Source organism: Manacus vitellinus, unplaced genomic scaffold, assembly GCF_001715985.3.
Source record: "Manacus vitellinus isolate BGI_N305 unplaced genomic scaffold, ASM171598v3 scaffold_36_pilon, whole genome shotgun sequence".
NCBI lineage: Eukaryota > Metazoa > Chordata > Aves > Passeriformes > Pipridae > Manacus > Manacus vitellinus.
The window spans coordinates 339020-362586 of NW_021940508.1; the positions used below are offsets into that span (position 1 = coordinate 339020).

At 35.1% G+C, this 23567-nt stretch overlaps 1 protein-coding gene across 1 annotated transcript; it reads right to left on the minus strand.

Annotated features, from left to right (window-relative positions):
• Positions 1–208: 208 nt before the first annotated feature.
• Positions 209–23070, minus strand: IL31RA (interleukin 31 receptor A). Its single transcript, XM_008932132.2, has 15 exons — positions 22990–23070; positions 21335–21631; positions 19886–20006; positions 18306–18475; positions 17021–17172; positions 14019–14184; positions 13327–13409; positions 12555–12771; positions 11121–11303; positions 9672–9773; positions 8194–8340; positions 4903–5043; positions 3462–3555; positions 1820–1898; positions 209–995 (listed from the first exon to the last, which is right to left on the minus strand). The coding sequence occupies exons 1-15, from the start codon at positions 23039–23041 to the stop codon at positions 432–434; spliced, it is 2568 nt and encodes an 855-aa protein (XP_008930380.2). The 5' UTR covers positions 23042–23070; the 3' UTR covers positions 209–431.
• Positions 23071–23567: the final 497 nt, after the last annotated feature.

The window sequence follows — 23567 nt, forward strand, 5'->3', positions numbered from 1 at the left end:
GGGGAAATCAATGAGCTGTTTGCATTACTGGATCCTCTTGCAGCAAATACAAGTTTGTTTTAGCAGGCTGATTATGGGAGAACTAAGAAGAAATAACAACAGTTATTTCTTTTGCCTCAGTACTGGCATGTCTGGTAAAAACCCACAAACAAAACAACCCCCCCTAAAACACCCAAAAACAAAACAAAACAAAACAAAGCAAAACACAACAACAAAAAAAACCACAAAAAAAGCCAAACGAAAAAACCCCAGAAGTGAACCCTGACACATATAAACACGGTGCAAAGAACAACTTCACAGCTGTTTGAAGGAAGAGGGTGTTTCCATCCAAATTAACTGAGACCAGACAGGTTAAAACATAGGAATGCACATGAGCAGCAGTGCCAAGAGTTTTTTCACAGGGGGATTTTACAACGGAAAATCTTCCCACGCTACTGAGCAGTGGCCGGCTCGAACATGTCCAGTGTTATGTAGGGTTGTCCTGCAACATCTTGTTGAAAAGGAGGTAAGACACTTGACTGGCTTTTGTGTTCATCCATATTGTGCTCTGGCAAGCTCTCAGAAATAAGAAATTCCCTTGTTTTAACAGAATTTTTAAGGTATGGATTGAACAGTGTTTTTTCATTGAAATCTTCCACCTTTAAAACTTCATCATCATTTTCTTCATTTTTGATTGAATTCTGTTGGGATCCACACAAATCATCTGCCAGCATTTCCATGGGTTGGATTTCCTTCACTAGTATCAAAGTTGACTTCATTTGGCTTCTGGTAAATTGATCAGTGATCACATAAGGCATGGATGGCAAAAAACATTTAGCAACATCATTTTCTTGTTTATGCAGTATCTTTTTATCTCCATTGATCATGTCTTCTGCATTAATATCAATACATTCAGAAACATGGTTTTCTTCAGGAAAACAATATTCCAAAACATTTATGTCTTCAAAGTCTACAGTTTTAGCCTCAGATGCCAACTTCTTCAAAAGTGAATTATTCTGTCAGTACCAAGAGATAAATTGGAGAGTTACATACAGATAGATAACATATTAGTTTGGTTTTTTAAAGATAAATTATTGCCATTTGAGCTCTATTTGACTCATAATTTTAGAAGTGCACTAATAAAGAGTTCATGTGCATTTCAGCAGGGATGCAGTTATATGTGAATGAGTACTAAAAATGACAATGTTATTCTGTTCATTTGTTAAACAGTTTCATAGTAGGTCTTCTGTGCTTAATGAAACAAGAAGTTCCCATGAAAGCTCAGAATCAGGTTTGGACTGTGTCCATCTTTTCTACTCTAACCAGTCACTTATGGGGGAAAAAACTTTAAATCTCATTCTCCACAGATTACACTTTCTACGTAAAACTAATCAACTCCACTTCATTCAAATACACATCAAAACTTTAATAAGGCATAAATATTCAACAAATAAAAAGACAGAAATATTAGTACAATAATATGCCAAATCTTACTACATGTGGCAATACATTTTTATAGAGAATGGAGGACTTATCCAAATGTGGGAACCTGATTCAGTAGATGCAAAAACCTGTGTAAATTGAATTGACTATATTAAATCAACCATGTCTGCCAACCACTCAGGAACTTCAAAACATTATTTCTCGTTATCACATGAGAATTAAAAGAATATACTTTATGAAGATGCATGTTCTCTGTTATGAAGAGTATTTTGTAGCACTTAAAAAGAAGAATGAAACTCTATATACTTTTTTTAAAAGTTATAAAATTACTGTCAGAGAAGGACTTCTTTTCTCTCCATTTGATTCCTTCTTTAATACATAAGATTGCAATTATTACCATAGAAGTAGCAAGAGGCCATTCCACTGCAATGCTCTCTGCAGGATTTGGTATATCAGGCCAGCAAACCTTCTTAAACCTATCATTGAGACAGTAATTTTAGTCAAATTATGACAGAAATAGATTATTAAAAATAAAATTAACAAACCTCCGGAAGGTCCACATATTGCTAAAATACCAAATTTTCACAAAGGAGGTCTTTTCCATATTAACACAGCCTTTTTTCAATGAAATTGTTTTCCCATGCACTGACTTTTATTACAAAAGATCTCAACAAGACCTTTTGGGTTACAGAGACATTGTAGAAAAATTAATAACTCACAAAAGTAATTTTAAATTACATTATATATTTTCTATGTATATACTTATGTATCTATTTTTTATATTTCTTATAATATACTATATTATAATATATGAAATAATAGCATGTCAAAATAAGGCTGTATACAAAATCTGTTGTGATCATGTTTCAGGGTGTTTCTTCAGTGAAAAGCCACTTCAGGTAAACTTGGCCCAAGGAAAGTATCCCAAGCACTACACCACACGAGAGCTAAGCTGGGTTCCAATGTTAGCAGCAGATAAATGATGCTCACTCATTGAATCACTCTTTGATACTGGGTATATATGTAAGGGAATGAAAAACAGTCCAAAGCTTGACTTTTCACATTGTAATTTGATTACACAAGAATATAAACACTCAACTGCATCTCAAACATTGTCCAGAAACAAAATATAGTTTCTTATTATTGCAAAAATACAGAATCCACAACACAGAAGAAGATGTAAAAGAGCTGGAAATTACACTTATTTATTCAGCCATACTTATCACCTGATGCTTCGCTAGACAACCATATTAGTTCTAATAGTTTAGAACACCCCAAAGCAGTTAAGATTTTTAACCTTCTCATTAAGCTTCAGCCAAACGACCCAGTCACTTTCATGTGAAAGAAAAACATATTTTATAACCTCAAAAAACCCCTCAGATTCATTGTTATGATGTTATTACATCCCCATGCTCTGAGAAAGCAATTTCAAATCTGGCAGGGGACACCTGTGACAGCAGATTATGAATTACATACAGATACAGATCCATACTCATGGATCAAGCATCCAAATGCTTTCACACAAAGCATGACTTTTTTACAGCTCAAGGGAAGCATCATGAAGTAACAAAAGCAATATTATTATAGCTAAGATAAGCAATTATATGAAATATGTTCTAGTGCCGTACTAGCAGATATATTTCCTACATGCCTAGGAAACTTTGTTCTTGGCATTATTAATTTTTCAGTAACTGACTTTAGGTATGCTCCCTTCAACTGACTAACAATAGAACTGCAAATGGCATATAGCATTTTCCACAGAATTATATAGGTGACAAATAAATCTGTTTCTCCTATTTATTTTGTTCTAATTTACTGAACTTTCTAAAATTAGTACTTGTTTTTGGACTAGAGCACATAAACTGCAGTTAAAGTATAACCTAGATGCTTATTTATTTGCTACTCTAATTGCTTATTTTCTTAATTTGACATTGGTTTTGAGCCCAACAGAAGTATTTATAAGATATATAAAAATTTGCCTTTTACAAGGTAGAATTAACAGGCTGAATTTGGTTTTAGACAGTAGAAAATGTACTTACACATGTTTTTTCAAAACGCATGTTACCCAAAGGCCTAACAGACAGAACACGCTTATTCCAACAAGTAGAGCAATTAAAATAATATCTTCTTTATCTTTAGAGGAAAAAACACACAAACAGAAAAAACAAAACAACAATCAGCCCACAGATGTCTGTCATTTCTTCATGTATTCCTTGAAGATAGCTAATTTTCAACATCCAAGTCACCTAATTAGCACATTTCTAAAGAGCCAAAATTACTCAGAATACTGTATGGTGTGCATTGTATGATATGTCAAAAGATGAGTATTCTGAATCCAACAAGCCATAGTTACTCAGCCAGAAAACCAGGTCACAATGAGACTTCTCAGGATTTCTCAGGAACACATGTATTGTATTTTAAAATTTCCTTTATTTAATAGAATTGGACAGTAATTTAGATGGGAGGGGACATCTGTAGGTCACCTCATCCAACTTTAAAATTAGAATCAAACTGCCTAGGGCCATACAAAGCCAACTTTTGAAAGCAACCTAAGATGAGGACTCTATCACTGCTTTGGGCACCTGTTCTTTTACAGTCACCCCACACTGACACATAGTGCCACTTCTATCAGTTACAACAAAATAAATAGCAAGTTAAGTCCAGGAGATAGATTTTAAATCACAAAAAATACAGTTACTCTGACTGAAACACTGCACAGATTTCTGAGATAGCTTCCAAGTACTAGAGGCAGGTACTGACAGCAAGAGACCTTACCTCAGCACAGTCTAACGTACCTTGTATTTGACTAGCAATCAGCAGAATAATTTACAGGTAAAAAATGAATTAGCTTTGAGTCCCATGACTAGTTTAGGAATAGCTCATGCACTTTTTTAAATTTCAATTTGGCCACCACTATGACATTTTAGGAAGGTACTGAAAACATTGTTCCAGAAGCTGAAATGGGGAAATGTCTGAACTTCTGCCATCATGCCAATCTCCTTGGTAATATCTGGCTAGAACAAATAGCAAGAAATAGGAAAAGGTATTTCCCCACACATACTGGCCATAACCTGTGCACTCATTTATCAGTTAAGCTTATATACCAGAAAAGATAAAATACAATGCCTGGTTATTCTAAACCTAATACCTCAGACGGAAAAGTCTACTTTTTAATAAACTCTTAGGCATTCCATCCCATAATTGATAGCAAACAAACTGCTGCTTCCACAAACATCCATAGCACTCCATCCATAGCATTACTGACAACTGGGTTTGATTTCTAATCTTGAGCTTTTAGTCTGTGAGATGGTCAGTGAAATTGTGTTAAATTCAGCTACTGCTGGCAATTCTTCCTTGTTTTGTTCAACAGTCCTTTAAAAAAAAAAGTTGACAAACGACTAAACAGCGTCCCAAATTCTGTATTCCTTACTCCCAAACCCATTTTTAAAATAGTGGTAACTAATCTGGAATATTACTTACCCAGTTTCAAAGTTTTGAAGGTCTTTGGCTCTCCGGTGGTTCCACCAGCTTCATTGTTTGCCATGATATAGACAGTATACTGTGTATTAGCCTGCAAGGACTTCAGTCTGTATTGTTGATCATTAGAGTTCACTGTTTCATCTTTTTAGGAGAAGATTTATGTCAATAAACACACAAAAAATAGTGTTATATCAGGGAACTGTACAATTATTTAGCAACATTTACAATAACAGATCATAAAGTATTTTAAAGACAATTTGAAATACAAAGTGATCTTATTAATCCTTTTATGGAGAAAAATTACTAAAAAATGTTTATCAATACTACTTAAAATTGAAAGTAAATACACAAACCATTATGTATTTATTTTTCAAAATTAAATACAAATATTTTTTCTAATATTAAAGACAGGTGAATTATGATCTCCTGTAGTTTATTTTATCACTGAAAACGGTGTTTTGAGAACTTTATTTCCTTAAACTAGTTGGCTCAGAAATTAGGAACTTAAAATAGTTTCTGTAGCTTGTGAAGTTTACCTGTATTTCTAGTACATGCAGTTAGACACTGATAATCCAAAAAGATGCAATCTACCAGCACTGGGATATCACCCCAATTATGGCAAAGGAAAGCCAAAATCAACAGGAATTTTTTTCCAAGTGTAATGGTTTTAAGTATTAGGCCTTCCTTCCTGGTCGCCAGGAAGGAAGGAAGTATTCCATCCTATTCCTTTATGTAACCCAAACATATAAATAGATGGAGAGAGAAGCCTCTTCCTCTCTTCCCTTCTGGCAAGGTTTGGAGACAGCAGATTCCCGCAGCCAGTCTTGTTTCTGTGGGGGAGCTGAGGCCTGGCCGGGCCTGCGGGGCCTGTTGTTCCTGCCGATCCGGGGTCTGGTAGCGTGGCGGCGGCGTTTGGGCGATTGTGCTATCCCAAGGAAAGTAGTAAGATATTCTTTTGCTAATTCTTTAGTTTGCTAGATCCTGAGTTTTTGATTGTGTATATCTATTTTGGTTTTGTCCTTTTTGATCCCTTTCCCTTTTCCTTTTGGAATTGTATATAGTATTTCAACTGTATTTAACTGTAATATACATAAATACATTTATTTTAATATAGTTCGGCTAGTCTGGATTTTTTCACAGTTTTTTTTTTTCTTTCCTCTTTGCCAGAGGGTTTTGTGCTAGGTCTGGGGACTTGGCGGGGAGCCAAATAAAACTTAGACACCAAGTTTCAAAATGCTTTTATGAATAGAACTCAATGTTTCCAATACCTTGTCCAATACTGAAATTAGTATATGATGTGCTTCACCTTTAAATTTGTTTTAAGCAGGGCATATATTCTACCATCCTATGTCTACTAACAGTACCGAAAGCATCTTCCTACTATGAAATTACAGTCGCTGAAACATTTTTCTGGTGCATAAAGTCTAAGTCATCTCATGTCATTATTCAGTTCAGTCAAGTAATACTCAGGAAACAGTTATGCTGCAATACGCCCAGAGTTAAACTGAGTTTCTCTTAAATCAAGGAGGGAAAAGTGAAGTTCTAGAGTTAAAGGCCACCAGTGAAGTTACATTGGCACACACCCCATGTTCTATTCTCATCAAGAAGATGTGACATCAGAGAAGCCTCAAAAAACATCAGTACGGTATGTTTCAGAATGGTATGTTTCTGTCATTTAAATTTAACTCCCCTGAGTTCATATTTAGAACTAATTTTCTAAAGAAAATAATCTGAACCCCTAAAATGGACACAGCCTGCTTTACACTAGAAGTAATATGGACATGTGTTGCTCTGTAACATGAGGCTGCATGTCACAAGGATGACCCTGCACAAAGCAGTCAGCATTAAATTACTCAGAAACCAACGTGGCAGGAAAAATAGCATGTAGAGGACTAAATCTGAAAGAAATAATTAGCTTTCTCTTTCAATTTAAAAATTACCAAGAATACTCATGCCCTGGTTGTAAACTGGATATCCAGAAGAAACAGAAGACATCACAAGATTTGAAAGTTTGAGAACTTTTCAGAAGAGATTGTGTTAGGTGCCTGTTAACAGTGATGTCTCATAAAATAGCAGGGAAAAAAACATTTCTGAAGCACTGAATGTTCCAACAGCATTCTTCATAAATTGTACAGGAAGAGAAATTTAGGCTACCAAAACCCTTTTCATAAAAGATTCTGCTGAGATTTAAACTAAAGAAGCTCTGAACAGATAGCATTACACTGTCAGATCGTATGGATACTGTTCCTGAGGTAGAGATTAGGAATATGCTCAAAGTTATGCTATCAGCCTCCAGACCAGAAAAGCAATACCAAGCACAAAAAATCAAGCATCTGAAGAAACTGATCTAAAAACTATGCCCAGAGAAACTATTTCTGGGCAGCTTAATTTAGCTTCTCAACTGTTATTTCCTAATTTGCTTTTAATATAAAATTGACTGTAAAAACATTTTTAACAGAAAATTTCCACCACAGTGTTCCAGAAGCTGAAGGGTTCCAGAAGCTGAAGGCATGTCCTTCCAAAGATGTGAATGGAATTTATAAACCCACTGAACCCTCATGATCCATGAACTTGCAAAAGACCTATGACTCTCCAATATATTTTAGCTCCTCTACTCCTGTCATTAATTTTTCGATTGAGTTCAAAGGTGTGTCATGATGGAAGACAGACAAAAAAGGGAGGAACACTAGTACATACGTAAAATGGTAAAACAGCAACTATCTGACAAATAATACTCATTACTTTGGCATAATCTGGTAAATTTCTTTTTTTTTTTTTAAACTGTTAATGGCAAACAATCTGCAAAATGTTCCTCATATGTCAGTTTTCATCCTGGTCTGGAAAGGGAAGAGGAATAATAGTGCTGCCATACACTGACTAAGTTTATCACCTAGATCCGTCACATTTACATCTGAGAAGCAGAAGGACAATGAAGCCAACAGTCACGACTGTATTACCATGGGTAGTACAACACTACTAGTAAACTGAGAGTAAGCAGTGCTGTATAAAATAAGTTCAGAAAAAAGAAACTGAGAAAAAGGACACATATTGCATTAAAGTACTAAAGTAGGGACTATTCACTAGAATACCACATCATTTCCATTGAAACTAAACATTTTTTAAATCTGTACATAAGCCACACTTTAGAACCAGTATTTTCAGACATATTTACATATAATATACAATATGATACACAATAACAAAGCTTGCTAGTAACTATGACAATAACTATCTGTAGACAGCATATTGTCATAATTCTGTTGAAAACATCACTGTTTAGTGTACACTTACTCAATTCTTTTCCATCTTCAGGTTTATAAAATATTGTATAGTTAGTGATAAATCCGTTGCTTTTATCCTTTGAAATCTTATTCCATGTTACTGTAACTTCATTTTTTCCTGGAATGCCTGTGTGAGCCACAGGTCCTTCTGATGGTTCTACATAGAAGCATCAGAAAGAAAAAGTACTAAAAGTCAATATTCCACAATGTTATCCATCTGTGTTACTTCACACATACCAGTAAAATTAGGAGCAACAAATGCACAAGAAAATATGTAATGTCAGTGCTCTGACGTAGTCCTTAACTTTTCTCACCCTCTTTATATGGGATTTCTTCTGATAAAACTTCCCCTCATTTATTCTGGTGTTAGCATAGTTCTAAGTGCTACTGCCTTTCCTCACAGGATCAGAGACAGATCAAGAGGTAAAGCAACGCTACATACTCATGGGGGAACTCAGATGCAAGGTCACTGAGTGTGCAGGACGTCTCAGGCTGAGCTGAGATTTAACTGGTGTCTCCAGTACACCCAGTCTTGCACATTACATTAGACAAAGCCTTCCTACTTACACAATACCACCTCACACGCATTGCTCATAACTTCTCAGGAAGAGTTCCCTGCATTTCAGCTTTAAAACAAATAACTTGCTTCCCATTCTCTGACAACCTTGAGTGCTGTCATAGCTACCTATGAACAGGAAAGCATTCGACACACAGCTCTAACTGTGCTAGTAAGTATTACTCAAACATAAAATATTCCACTACCTCTTCCCAGTAATTAATGCTGTTTAGTAGAGCATTGTCCTATATATGCACACACACAAATCAACATTTTCACATGAAATCTTAAAATTACCAGTAAACTACATTCTTACAGCTGTGTGTATAAATCACTAAATTCACATTAAACTTCTACAAATAAAGAAACATTCCTCCTCTTCCCTCTCCTCAACACTATTTCATCTACGATTTCTATCTAACTACAAATGTCACGGCTTCTTACTATTTTTTATGTGCAGGACTGCAAATATTTTGTTACATTATAAAATTTAACAAAAAGCAAGCTTTTCAAACCATTCATTTTATTCTGTCAGTAGAATTTCATCATACATTAGGACTTACAAATGCAGTCAAGCACTAAAATCAAGCATATATCTTAATGAACTGTAACACTGAAGAGATAACTAGTTTAAAAAAATCCTTTCATGCTTGTAGCTGTACACTTTCCAAGTGCTTTGTGTAAAGTATGTAAACTTTACAAAAAATTAGTGGATTGAAGCAGCAATATCCCAGTATCACAAGATGCATGTTTTCTTACTGAACAATTTTGTCGCTGAACAAAACAGAAATCAAGAGGCCTGAAACCTTGGGATTTTTCCACTTTCTCCATCTCTTTCAAATAATGATAGTACTAAATTGATCAAAGACAATACATCCTGACAGACAGACTACAATATATCTTTCACAACATTATTAGTTTAAAATACATACTTTTTTGTTGAACATAAGTTTGTACGGTGTATGGAGCTGCTACTTTATTTCCATAAAGAGGATAGACCGAGATGTTATAGCATACAAATGGTTTAAAGTTTTCTGTAAAGGGAAAAAAAGGAATATTTACATACAATTCTCTGTGTGAGATTAATACAATGAAAATAGACTAAATCCCAACCAAGTTCTAAATATAGTGTTACAGATTATTTCCTTCAACTCTTTAGCAAGCACAACATGTATTTATAACCTTGAATGCTCATTACTGCCCTTAACACACTTTTTTGCTAGTAGTATTCATAAGAGCATGTGGTTTCTGACTCATTTTTCACTAGAAATACTTTGAATGGGTCATTAGACTTCAGCCTTATATAACTTCCCCATATGAACCCACTTACTCATCTCAAAAGAGTTTATGGTTTTGGAGGAAGTTTCTATTTTCAAATAACCAGTAAAAAATTGCACTTACAGTAATACTTTTAATTTCAGATATCTTTATGTTTACTGCTCTGCAAAAGACAGTTTCTCATGCATCAAATAGTTTAAAAGGTACAGTGGAACCCCACCTCTTAATGCTTAGAACCTGAGGGAACAGCATGAAATTGTGTCAGGGATATTAGGAGAAGGTTTTTCACCCTGAGAGTGGCTCTCCAGAGCAGTGGTCACCACCCAAATCCAAATGTATAAGGAAAATTACATGCATTGTATTAACTAATGGTAATGGACATGGGATATTCACGTTGACATCAACATTCACAACTTTGCCTTTTGCACACATCTCTTGAGCTCTGTACCCTTTTTGGTTTTTCATTGAAACTACAGAGGCATAGCCAAAACATTAGCAGTTACAGAGATTATCTGTTTTTAAAACGTCAGCCTCTAGGAAAAAGACTAAGATCTTCCTCTATTTGTCAGTGCTTCATAAGGTCACTGAAAACTCTTAAAAGTGCCTTAGATCATAATACAAATGTGGTTATATAACATCTAACACGCCAGATTGATCAATCACTCCACTTGCTTATTTCAAAGTAGAATTCTCACTCAAATCCTCCTTCAAGTTTCTTGCTCTCTTCTAAAACACATGAACTATCATGATCTTTTCCCATATTTAAATTAATCTTTTTTGTTGTAGATTTCTCTGCTAAAATAGTGTACATCTGCCTCCCTACTGGCATAAGATGAAGCCACACAAGTGCTTAAACACAAAATCTGAAGCCTAATCTTAGACGGGAGCAAACACCACCTTTCATGTTGCATGAAAATTTGAAAGAGTTAAAATTGCTATTAAATTACTTGCAGAGATTTCAATAAAACATGTAATAACACTGCTATGTTTAAAATGGTCTGAGGAAAGCTGGATGAGTTCATCCTTGTTTGTTCTTTCCAGTCTACCTATAAATACATACATATCTGTACATTATTACAGCTGCAGCCGATAAATAAACGTACTTTTGTTAGTTTTCCAGTTTGTAGAATTCGACACATATTGCCACGATCTACTAAAAGGATCCATCTCCAATTCCTCAAACCACTCAACTACATATTCTGTTGCTTCTGGTTTAGAGACTACCCATTCCACAACCACTTCTTCATTTGATGGTAAGGTCCTCGCTGTTCCAGTAATCTGAGCAGCTAAAAATTTAACAGATAATATCAGCAATTCTATTTTCATAAAAACTTCAAAAATACATACAGAATCCAAAGACAAGTCTCTCTTTTAGAATCTGAATTTTACAGTTTGTAAAATTTTGCAAACCAATTTACTATCAATTTTGCAGTTTGTGCAGATAAGCAAGTTTTGATTGAGACGACAAAGGCAACAGAAGAACAGTAAAATAAGTCAGCAAGGTCACGAGTGACAGTGAAGCAAAAGTGCACCATCAGCCTGCAGAACAGACGTAATAAAAGTCTGACTGAAAACACCACCTGGCAAAGCAGAGGCAAAAAAGACCTGATGAAGCAGAGGAAAAAACAGATGCCTCTAGGGGTGGGGAGGGGAAAGCATGTCACAGCATGGAAAAATCAGAAAAACATTTATGGTGGGATATAGAAGTGAGTAGAGAGGTAATCAGAAACCTCCAGGGCAAGATGACAGCACATCTACACATCCAGTTTTTTGATTAGAAATGGAATTTGATTGAGCAGTTTCAGGGGGACACTTGCACTCATTTCATGAACAACTGATACAGAAATTATTCAAGTGTTTCAAACGTAGACTCTCTTCTAGATTATGGTAGGCAGCAGGATGTTGGAATACAAGGCTCACAGAGGTATCAGAATTAAACATAAGAGCCAAAGAGCTCAGCTGTTGTGCTAGAGCAGACCAACTTCCTGACCCTGGCAGTGGGTGGGATGAGGTACTTCAGGAATGCACATGAAACGAGAATAAAGGCTTCTCTCTCTGCTTCCACTGACACATCTTAGAGACTTCTATTTAAGGCATCTTTGAATGATGCTGTTTAATGCTCTGCAATATTGTCCTGCGGTAACCAATTTTATGACCTAGCAAAGGGATGTGACAGAATTGGGTAGCACTCTATAAATTTATTTGGGAGGTACAAGGTTAGAAAAAAACCACAAACCAAACCAAAAAGCCCTCAGAAAATAATAAAATGGAAATAATATAGAAATAAACATCAGAAAGTATTCATATCTTAACAACTGTATCTCAAAATAAAATCCCTAACAATAATCATCTATAACAGACGCATGACAGCAAAGCACAACAACAAGATATAGATATAGATATGGGTATAGATATAGATAAAGATGTATGATAGAAGTCCTTAACACAATTTTGCTTCCACTGTAGCAAAACTTAAACAGATGTCATGAAGATAATTTTTTTGGTAATGAGAAAAATATGGCATTGAGAAATCTTACTTTTTTCGTCTGCGGATGGAATCCTCAAAATAGCTTCAGGAGAATTTCCAGCAGAGTTATAGGCAGTAACAGATACTATATGTGCCTCTTCATTTAAAAGTAAAGTGATTTTCTTGTCAGTAGAGTTGTTTATCATTTTAAGTGCAGTCTTGTTTTCTGGAAAATACTGTATTTTGTAGCCTAGAATTCTCCCAGAAGGTGGAAAGCTATTTAATGGCTATTAAAAAAAATAAGCAGTAGTAAGTGTTTCACAGTGTTATTTGCATAACCAAAAATATATGTTGCATTGAAGAGTCCAGATCAAATTACAAAATGATTATACCATATTTAGCAAAGCAAGGCACTTTCTTCAGTCCCATTTTCAGGACAGAGAGCCATAACAATTTCCTTGAAGGAAAGGTTCAAAAGTCCTGAGATTTGAAACGCAAAAAGTCTTTGGACACTTTACTAAAAGATTAAAGTGAATTTAACATAGCTTTGATAAGCCATATTATTTAAAAGTAGTTGTAAACACTTTCAATCAGATTCTCCAGTGATCTGAACACAATTTAATGCTTCCTTTCCAAAGACATTACAAAACTCTATCCATCTACCATTTAGTAAACAAAAGCCTTTTTAATTCTGCTTTAGTTCAGTGAGGTTTTTTCTGATGACAGCAAACGCCCCTGGCAGTTATATGTCCTACAACACTAAAATACTTCAACACAACATCAGTTACAGGATACCAATATGATTATCAATTCACATAAAGAGTATAAAAAATAGTATATACCTTCCACATAAGATGTACAGATCTACTTCCAGGTGAGTGTGAAGACTCAATTACCCTCCACAAATCCACTTTTTCTGAAGGAGCTATATAAGGACAAAAAATAACTTGAATATCTTTGCTATATTAGAAAGATAGTCTAATATGGTAAACAAAAGGTTTCAAACATACAGACTGAGAGAAAGTTAATAAAAATAAGTTTTCTCTTGTGTAATGCTGTGCCTTTTTTCCCCTAGTAAGTACAGCTTCTCTCTTTCCATAAGTTTCCTTCTGCTTTCTTTTATAGTTAAGTATCAGAGTTTCCTAGAGGAGATTTTGTAGTCTTGTTTTATAACTGGAAATTTAGTGTCTCTACTTATGATTAATTTTATTGAACATACTTGCTATACTACATTTCTGCTACTATCCTGTTTTGCGATGTTCAATCTCCATCTGCACTCCTAATTTTCCCTCTCTTCACTGTCTATTCACCCATTTTCTTCCTTAGCCCTATATTCTTTGAATCACTTTTCAAATCTCCTCCACTACTTGCTCTTGTGTTTTAGTTTTCCTCTTCTATCTTTAAACAAAATACACATGTTCTGTTTAAGCAACAGAATTCTAAATGCAATAGACAATAGACTGAAAACACAGTTTATTAAATCCTAATGCCTCAAGGTATAACTGAAGAAAACTTTTACAGGTAGTCAGCCCACCTTTCTCTTTCGTGCTTCCACTTTTCTCTCCACTCCATTCACTCCAAAATATTGATTCATTACTGATACACCGAACAGCAACAGAATATTCTGTGGAGTCCCACAGACCTGTGAGATTACATGATCCTGTTTTCTCTGCAGAATTCAGTGGGACAGTGACATATTTCTGAAAGTAGGTACATGAACAAAATTATTTGATAGAAAATTGTGTGCAGATATTTGACTTATTAAAAAAATGAAACAAAAATAACACAAAAGACGCAATTTTAATGTTTCCCACCTCACCCCTTTGAGACTCAAGACTGTATTTCATTTTCCTGTGTAGCCTCTTCATTCTTCCGATAAAACCTCAGGGTTTGAAAAACTTGAGCCAAAACTAGATCTGTACTGGCTGTCCTGTGGCTTGAATTGTGTACAGCTCACACATGATTCTAGAGCAGTTGTGCTGGCACAGGACGGGTTGGATGAATGCAGTTCCCACTGATGGGAAGCAGCTGGTTATTGCAAAGCTATAATCACAACAATATCCCACAACAGCAGGCTGGGGGAAGCATTTTGTGAGCCAGCTGGGTACTTCTTTCCTTTCTTGTTTTTCTTTTCTGAGTTACAAGGTCTTCTAGCTCTTAGCCATACAATTAGTGTGGCTGTGAGCCGTTCCAAAGATTATCAGCAAAGGATTAAAATGAGAAGACAAATGAAATACAAAAAAGTTTGATACCAAGAGGAAAAGAAAAAGAAGATGGAGCCTTCAAGTGGTGAAGGAAGACAAGAGCATGAGAAATCACTGACGCAGTATATTTTTGGAAAAGTAATGACAAGGTGAGTAATTTCTTTGTCTTAAAAGGAGCTCCACTCACTTCTCACTGATGGAAGTCAGAAGCTAGATTACTCTTCCAAAACAAATAAAATAGATATGAAGACCAGGAACTGGAGTTGATGCACCAACTCAAGTGGACTGACAACATAGAGCAGAAAAAAACAACAGGAACTGTAGAAAGATAAGTGTTTGTGAACAGAAGGACTGATATAATCACTACACCAACATTAATGTATTACCTTCCAAATTGCAAAAATTACTCAATAATTAACGACTCTTCCCCTGTTAAATTTCAGATTACTGAAACAGAAAGACACCAAAATAAATGTTCAAGCTAGCTAAATTCTAACGTCAGCAAAGGCAAGTTTTTGAATAAGGAAGATTCCTTCTTGGCAGCTGAACTGAAGTAGTAAAGTCACATAGATTCTCAGTAGGACTAAAAAACTGTGAAGAAATTCTTGTCTTCTACCACCTGAACCTTCCAATAAAAAGTGAATCAAACTATAACAATATAAAATGCAGACACCCACTCCTATAAACACCATAGTGGGAAATGCACTGTCTAATGAAACTGAAATTTTTAGTCCATTCTGATCCCAAGAAACTCATTGTCAAAAAAATAAAACTGCTTCTATGAGAATGAATTCAGGGACCTACAAAGCACTCTATGTGACAGACTCTCTATTGAACCTACAGCAAAAAGGGCTTCAAAACTATTATCAGCCTCCTGCAGAACCTGACATAGAACTGGAGACACCACAGACTAGCTTTTAGTTACTTGCCAAAAGGCTGTTAACAATATTTCATCATAATCAGAAACTTAGTAGAAACTCGGTATATGCAGGCAGAAAAACAGGTAACCTGTTTTCACTCAGTAAAAACAGTTCACACCAAACTGTTTAGACTGGTTTTTTGGTAGGACAGCTTAAAAGGCTCAAATATTCTTTTTGTTCATTTGTTTGGGATTTTTTTTTTTTTGCACACACGTGCTGACAGAAAAGCACCTTCTATGTCTTTACTGATCATGGATAGTTACTGTTTTTTCTCTAGATTATCTGTGGGAAAATTCAGGTAAGATGTGAGGAAGCAAATGGATGTAGACTGTATTCAATGCTGGAAAAGCAGAAAGGTGATTTCTAATGCAGGTACTGAAAAACAGACACAATACACAATAAAGCTGTAACTTTACAAAAATGTGAATGTTTTCAACACTGGGGAAGGACCCAACAGCAAGCAAGCATCACAAGGACACCAGTGCCCTGACTCCAAAGGGATAAACATCTTGAACAGGTCTTTTTAATAACTATTAGTTCCATTTCTAATATCCCAAGTGGATTTGAGCTATTCTGCCCATCCAATCATCCCAAATATTATATCTCGAATCCAAAAATCAGTATATCATATCTACAGTAGAGATGCTTGCCATGAAATGTGAAAAGAATGCTAATTAGAAACATCTTCAGTATTAGGAACTTCTTGAAAGCTCTGAAGACTACCTTGATGAATTCTTCTCTCACAAAATTACACATATAATGTATGAAACAGTAAGATCAAGGCAGACAGCTAAGTCCAATGAACTCAGAAAAGTAAGCCAAGGAACCTGTACCATTCTTGAATTTGACAGAGGAAACAGTAACACTACAAACAGAATCCCTTCCATATTGAGGAGCATAGGAATAGATCATTTGGCACCTGCATTTCCATTTAACTGTCAGAAAGATAAACTCAGAAAAATAACTTCCCTTATTTTCCATCCTGTAAAATTCATATTTTAGTTCACTTTAAAATTAATGTAACATTAGTCCCTCTTAATCAGATTCAACTATTTTGTTTGGGAGTAAGTGATGTTTTCCACACCAGAATGCAAGGGGAAAATAAAATATTTTGATTGACTGCCTGTGTAATCCCTTGGCCCAGGATCATCCCTTAAGCCTTTCAAAGAAATATACTGAGAAGTATGGTATGTACAAAACAGAAAAGGAGCAAAAGAAAGAGAACAATTAATCCTAGATAACAAAACAATGTTCTTAAAACCATGACTACCTTATTACATTCCATTAAAATAACAAGTTTTTAAACATTAGTTCAAACTAATTGTTGCCTTTTTCCTATTTAAACTTTTATAACATTAGTCAGTATTAGTCACAAAGAGACTAGCATTCAGAAGAAAAATGATGTAACTTACTGTAGAGTTTGAATACAAGTTTCTGTATTGAACCTGGCAAGTTAAATCTTTTGAAGGGACAATCTTCTCAGGCATTTTCCAGGTTACTGTAAGTAACTGCTTTATATCGCTGATTGTTTTAACTAAAAGTATTTCAGGAGGGTCAAATTTCTCTAAAATGCAGAAAAAAAAAAAAACATTAAGAGGAGAAAATGCCTCTATAAAAGTTTAGAATTTCTCTGGCTATGTGTGTTCCAAAGAAGTTTAATCAGTATCCCAATAACACATGTCCTATCAGAGTATCCATGTGACAGTCTGTTTCACAGACATAACTCTAAGTTTGGGAAGTTGTCTTTAAGAGAAATTGCACATATAACTGATTTAATTAAATGGGACTTTGAACTACCTGGTCTAGCAGAAGGTGTCCCTAGCCAGCCAAGCTTTTCTATGATTTTGCTCACAAACCTGCTCTCAAACACGTGCAGATTTCTTTCATCTGTACCAGCACTGAGAAATACTACTCAGAGATAACAGCAGGGAAAATAAATAAAGCAGGGCTGGGATGCGAAAGACAAGTCTGAACTGCAGAGGAAGGAAGAATTCAGCTGAAAAGGATTTGAGGGGGAGAGAAGTGTGAAGGACAAAGTGGGGAAAGAATGGATTAGCAATGAGGAAAGAGATGGCTGGCACAGAGAATGTGAAGAGTAATGAGGAGCCACAGCAGGTTGGAACACAGGAATAAAGGAGCATATGACTGGAAAGCTGACGAGTGTTGCAGCAATAAGGATTATTGATTATCTACACCAAAGTGAACAGAGGAAAACAGAGCACAGGGCAGAGGGAGAAGAGGTAGACAAAATATTTATTTTTGCTCCTGTGTGCAATTATTATTACTGCACACAGAACAGGTGGTTTTTAACATGCCTAACCAGAAAGTAGAATAGCAGAGTAAATGATAGGCGGCCCTGGAGAAATTACAGCTGGGTGTGGCACTACATTTAGTACTACTCAGAAATAGAAAAGTACAGTCCAAGTACCGCTTAGTTCAACAAAAAGCTTTAGTTTTTTGCCTTTACTTGTCAATAATTAAAACTTAGTAATTTATAATGGATACATCAGACATTATCTTTAAAAAATATTGCTGCAGTTAGGTGTTTCATAGTATGAATACAGCACCCTGTCATTTTTCATTAACTCTCTGTAAAATCAAGAAACTTATGAAAATTACTGCTGTAACACACCACTTTGAAGAATTTTATACAGAAAGACCATCAATTAAATCTTTATTTAACTCTTCTTTAATTACCTATTTTTCCCATATCTATAGGAACACACTTCGATAAGGCTTCACCCAAAACATTTTCAGCTTTCACCTGAAAACAAAAAGCACTACTATACGGAGTATCTGGATATAGAAATGAACATGACTCTGTTTTACTCTGGCAGGAGCTGACTATAGTATTTGGATTAGTCGCCCTAAAAAACATAAGAGAAAAATTATAGGAGTTAGAGATTTTTCTTAGAATAATTCAAACTCACTGTTGGGTTATTATTTATAGTTTTTTGAGGTTGCAAGACTTTTCTACCAGTGAACATCTTTAGATGATTTGTTTGTGCAATGAATACTCTTTCCTAATGGCACTGCTTATGCAAATGCATATAAATAGTCTGCACAGACTCAGTTAGTTTTAACTGCAATTAGTAAAACCATTTTCCAGGAGCAGAGCAAAGAGTAAAAAGGCCTTAATAGGAAATCCACATGCTATGATTATTTTTTATTAAAATCTCAAAGAGAAGTGAAATCATATAACTCCATATAGGACTTCCTTTAAAAATACAGATAGGTTGACTGAGCTAGTAACACATGCCACATGGAACTATGTAATAACAAGCTTTTATTCATTTTTTAAATACAGAAAAAAGCCAAAATCCACCACTGCCGAACTATCCCAAGGCAACAGAAATTTGACAGAAAGAACATGTTGTCTTTACAGCATTTACTTTCATAATAAATAGTGTAGAATGCAAAACTAACAAAATATGTTTCATTTTACCGACCCACAGGGAAATTCTTCAACTAATGAAAACTCAGATAAGGGGTTTCTGCTAAATGTTCCATACGATGCAGTAAGCAAGCAGATAATTTTGTAAATCAAAATGGTTTTTGGGGCTGGTATTTCATGAACATTTTAAGCTAGCGTAAGCCTGTGCTGCTTCAAAAAGCAGCAGTCCAACCTTCTCTATCATGCAGAGCTGTTGGTTTCCACCCATGGCTCTCCACCTCTTGTACCAATGCTTTTGTAGTCATACGTTAAACTCAGCTGGGGAGTTATCTGGATTAAAATTAATGGTTAGATTTGACTAGAAGTAGTTCTGCAGTCCAATTAACTGTATGGTTAATGAAGAATTTGTGCATGTAGAGGAAACATACTGTCAATAGCTTCTGACTTCACTAACTCAGCTAAGTTAAAAATTATATAAGCACCAGAAGAAGTAAGAAAGTTCCACATAGAAAAAGTAGAAGCCTAAAATGTCAAACCTACAATGGAGATAAAACTAAAGAGGTTTTCCTACCCTACAATTTCAACCTAATTAGTAACACTACTTCAAGGGAACAAGTTTATATCACTTTTGATATAAACATTTCTCTACTGAATATTGGGTTGAGCATGCTCAATTTCTTTATACAGCACAGTAAAAAGGTCGTTGTAACTTTTTTGAACAATTACCAACCCTGAATTAATTAATTTAATTTACATTAATGCCATGATGTTTCTGAATTCCATGATGTTTCCAGGTTGTCTTTAAACAGAAGTCAGGATGAGAGGGAAAGCAGGCTGGTTATCACACTCCAGCAATCCAGCTCCCAACACCTCCTATACTTACAGTTTTCGGTAAAGAGTATAGTTTCTTGTAAAACTTGTTTTTCTTCCTGAATTCCAGGTACAGGTAAGGTTATCATCAAAGTAATAAATGCAGGAAATATTTCCCGGAGTGTCTGGAGGAACTGCAATGACAAAGGTTTAAGAAAAAAACAACCCAGTGCAAATAAGTAATTTTAATGTACAGCTGATTTTGTTGGTCAAAAAGCAGATTATGGCAAACTTCACACAGTGTATTGCACAGCACTTCATTTTATTATTCCTTACTGCCCTCAAAACTCAAGATCAAAATCAAAACCAGTCCGTCTTTCCCTGGGGAGATTTTCTCCAGCTACTTCTTGAAAATACTTTACTAGGTGGCCTAAAGGCAGTAACCGATTAACTAGCTTGTATCAAACCACTATATACACTGTCCTGAACCTCTAAGTACACACATACCCCACCTCCCACCTGCAACATACCTGTAGCTCAATGGCAGTCCAGACAGTAAGAGAAAAACAAAGAAACAGTACAAACGTTCCAAAAAAAAGGCATTCTTTGAAAGACAAAACTCCTCTTGATTCCCTCAGAGAACATCCAATCACATACAGAGTGCAGAAGACAAATTCCTGGGAAACAGATCTAGGTGACCTTGAAGAGATCACTAATTCTGGACTCTCTTTATCTCTTTATGCAAGGCAGCATAAAGGAAACAATCTTCTACAATCTCTGTAGTCTGAAATCATCCACAAAAATGTAACACCCTCAAAGATTTCTTTGTTACAGCTAGGTTACTTCACTGGTTAGAAAAAACTGGAGTGGAAAGGAGGAAAACTGTGCCCCCATTGAAATAAGTTGGATGAAAAAACCCTCTTTTCAAAATAGTACTTTTCTGTCCCATCTAACAGAACATTCAAAAGAACTTTCTGTTATTGACAAGTTTATGGCACAGTGATCTTCCCAGACAAGCAATACTTTCTGCTGGATTTTATTCTACACATGTCTTTCTGCATTTACTGCTTCTTTATTGGAATGGGACCTCCAGGCATACATTTGTATAATCTGGACTTAATCTGTTCAATAAACTAGAGAATTCATATACATACTTCAACCTTCTCCGTAAGAGATTTATAGTTAAAATTTCTTTGGAAGAGAGGACTAGAGAGGAAGTCCTCTCTGGAGAAAGCCAAATATGGCTAAGTTAGACAAAAGATATAACAAAGGGATATACCCAGCACCGTTGGAACTCAACAGAAAATTTCAACTGGCTAAAATCTGGGATCAGAGAGGTTTTAGACCAGTGTCAGTAAGGAATGCCCATACATTCATACTTTATTTCAGGGGAAAAAAAAATGAGATACTTGAATACAGGTGTTTTATGATGCCACAAGATAAAAAAACAAAAGTAGCTCTTTTAAAAGCAAAATCACTAGAGTAAAAATGTTAAAATCAATTTTTCTGTGTTTCTACTTACAGCCAGATTTAACTTCTTTGTGAACCAGAAGCTGTTCCTTGTCCAAGTACTTCATGAAACATTTCAGATAAGCTGTGCTGTAGGTGAAATTAGGGATGGTTATACTAGATACAGTCTCATTCACAATGTTATAATTCTCTGGAGCAATCAGTTCATCATTCAATTTCCAGATGATGTGGCTTGCATTTCTGTGAGGCATGTGGTGTTTTCCAAGAATACAAAATCGTTTCAGGGAGGATCCTCTTTTAATTTCAGCAGATGAAGGAAAAATGTCAGCATCTCTGATAGAGTTTTCATCTAAAAACAAAATCAAAGCAACACATAGCCTAATTAATCTTAAAATACCAGTGGAAAAAACTGTAAGTTATTTTGTTGTCTAAAAATAATTTATTTTTTTTTGGCAAAGAGAATTCAAATAAAATGCTCAGTTAGTCACTCAAATCAGACACTGCTGTTTGAAAACTCAGTTCATATGAATTACTATATTAGAATAGGTGTTTCATTGGAGTGGCATTTCTAAAACTTCACTGAAATAATTGGGACATTTCAACCCAGATGTCTCTAGTTCTAATGGAAGAAAAATTTGATTTTATAAAACATTCCTATATGTAAAATATATGCATACCATTTACATGTTATCGTTACTAATTACAATATCAGAAAATATATCAAACTAATAAGGTTAAAATTTACAACCAAGCTGCAATATATTTCAATATCTCATTAGTACCTGTACACCTCTTAGAATTCATATTGCCAGATAGAATGTAGGAATTGTAATTAAAACACATGTAAAAGAAAAACACTTAAGTGGGCTGAATGAATGAATTCAACACCAAAGTTATCAAACAGTGCAAAAATCACCCATTAAAGTCCTGCAAAGAGCTACCTCTTTTGTGTTGTTTTGTTTTGCTGTTACTTATTTCTTGAAGCCAAATTTCATAAATTTGTAATTATTAAATCATTAATAAGTTTAATAAATAAATCTGTACAGAAGAGAACATCAAGACTGCCATAAATTAATTTTTCTACATATAATTGTGATAAATAAATAATTGTGATTCGTGAAACAAATGGGTGATTACATCAAAATAAAACAAATGGATTGTAAAACTTAATTACACCCCCATAAAGAAATAAAACAGACCCTTACAAGGTCAAGGGGCTATAAAACCTCCTCACTATCCTAAGAATAAAATATGGTAGAACTTCAAATCTTTTAGGCGCCTGTTCGTCCAAGAATGCATGAACTATGACCGGTTGTAGAGATAACCCTTTTAGCTTTAGCTGTAAGAAAACCCATATATTAAATGCTTAGCAAAAAGCTGTAAAATGTATATGTATATGATATAATTAATATGCATGAAGTAGCTAAGATAAATGCCAAATGTACACTGTAGTAGGAGTGCAGATTTGGGAAATTTGTCCCCATTTCTGTCACCCAGCTGGCTGCCTGCTTTTACCATATAATAAACTCCTATTCAAAAACTTAAAGAAATGAGACTTTGTTTATCACATACTGTACACTACTTAATCAACCTACTTTTAAAATACACTTTTCTGTTTTCAGAACTCTTCAAAATTTCATTTGGAGGACATTGCTTTTTGGAAAATTTTCTTACGGCAAGACAGGTGTTAATAATCAAGAAACATACCTGCTACAGAGCTGCAGAGCAGGACGAACATCCAAATCAAAGAGCTGAACATTTCCTTCTCAGTAACTACAGGCACAAAATGCTGTCATAAAAAAAAAAAATAAAAATAACATACTTCAAGTAAAGATGTCCGTGTAATACTTTGTTAGTATTTGTGTAAGAGTTAATAATGCTATTTAGCATTTCTCACTTGTATTCAAATTAATTATTGTTTTGTCTGAGTGTTACTTTCCTGCACAATGGAAGAAATTCCATGTAGTTCTCCTAAGATAAAAATCTTGGAAAGCATTTTATAATCTTTGAGGCTATGACAGCGTGAAACAGGAGAAAAAGCATTAAAAGGACACATGGGATAAAAAGAAAATGAGGGAAGAGTTTGCCCAGTGACACACTCCAAAAAAACAGCAGTAGCAAGATGTGTTCCAACAGGAAACAAATCCAGTACATAAAGAGAATCTATTACTACTTCAATTGCCTATGGTGTATGTTCTTAAAGCAGTAAAGACAGGTTACACTATCGATGCCAATAAAGAAAAGAACCTTCAGCAATTGTTCCAAGTATTCTGCATCAGCATACC

Excerpts from the sequence above, each read along its gene's own strand:
- IL31RA (XM_008932132.2), bottom strand. The coding sequence starts at position 23,041 with ATGTTCAGCTCTTTGATTTGGATGTTCGTCCTGCTCTGCAGCTCTGTA. Across the intron at positions 17,173-18,305 it reads TATAGATATGGGAAAAATAG|AGAAATTTGACCCTCCTGAA; the intron begins GTAATTAAAGAA and ends TCTGCATTTTAG. Across the intron at positions 13,410-14,018 it reads TGGAAGCACGAAAGAGAAAG|CTCCTTCAGAAAAAGTGGAT; the intron begins GTGGGCTGACTA and ends GTCCTTATATAG.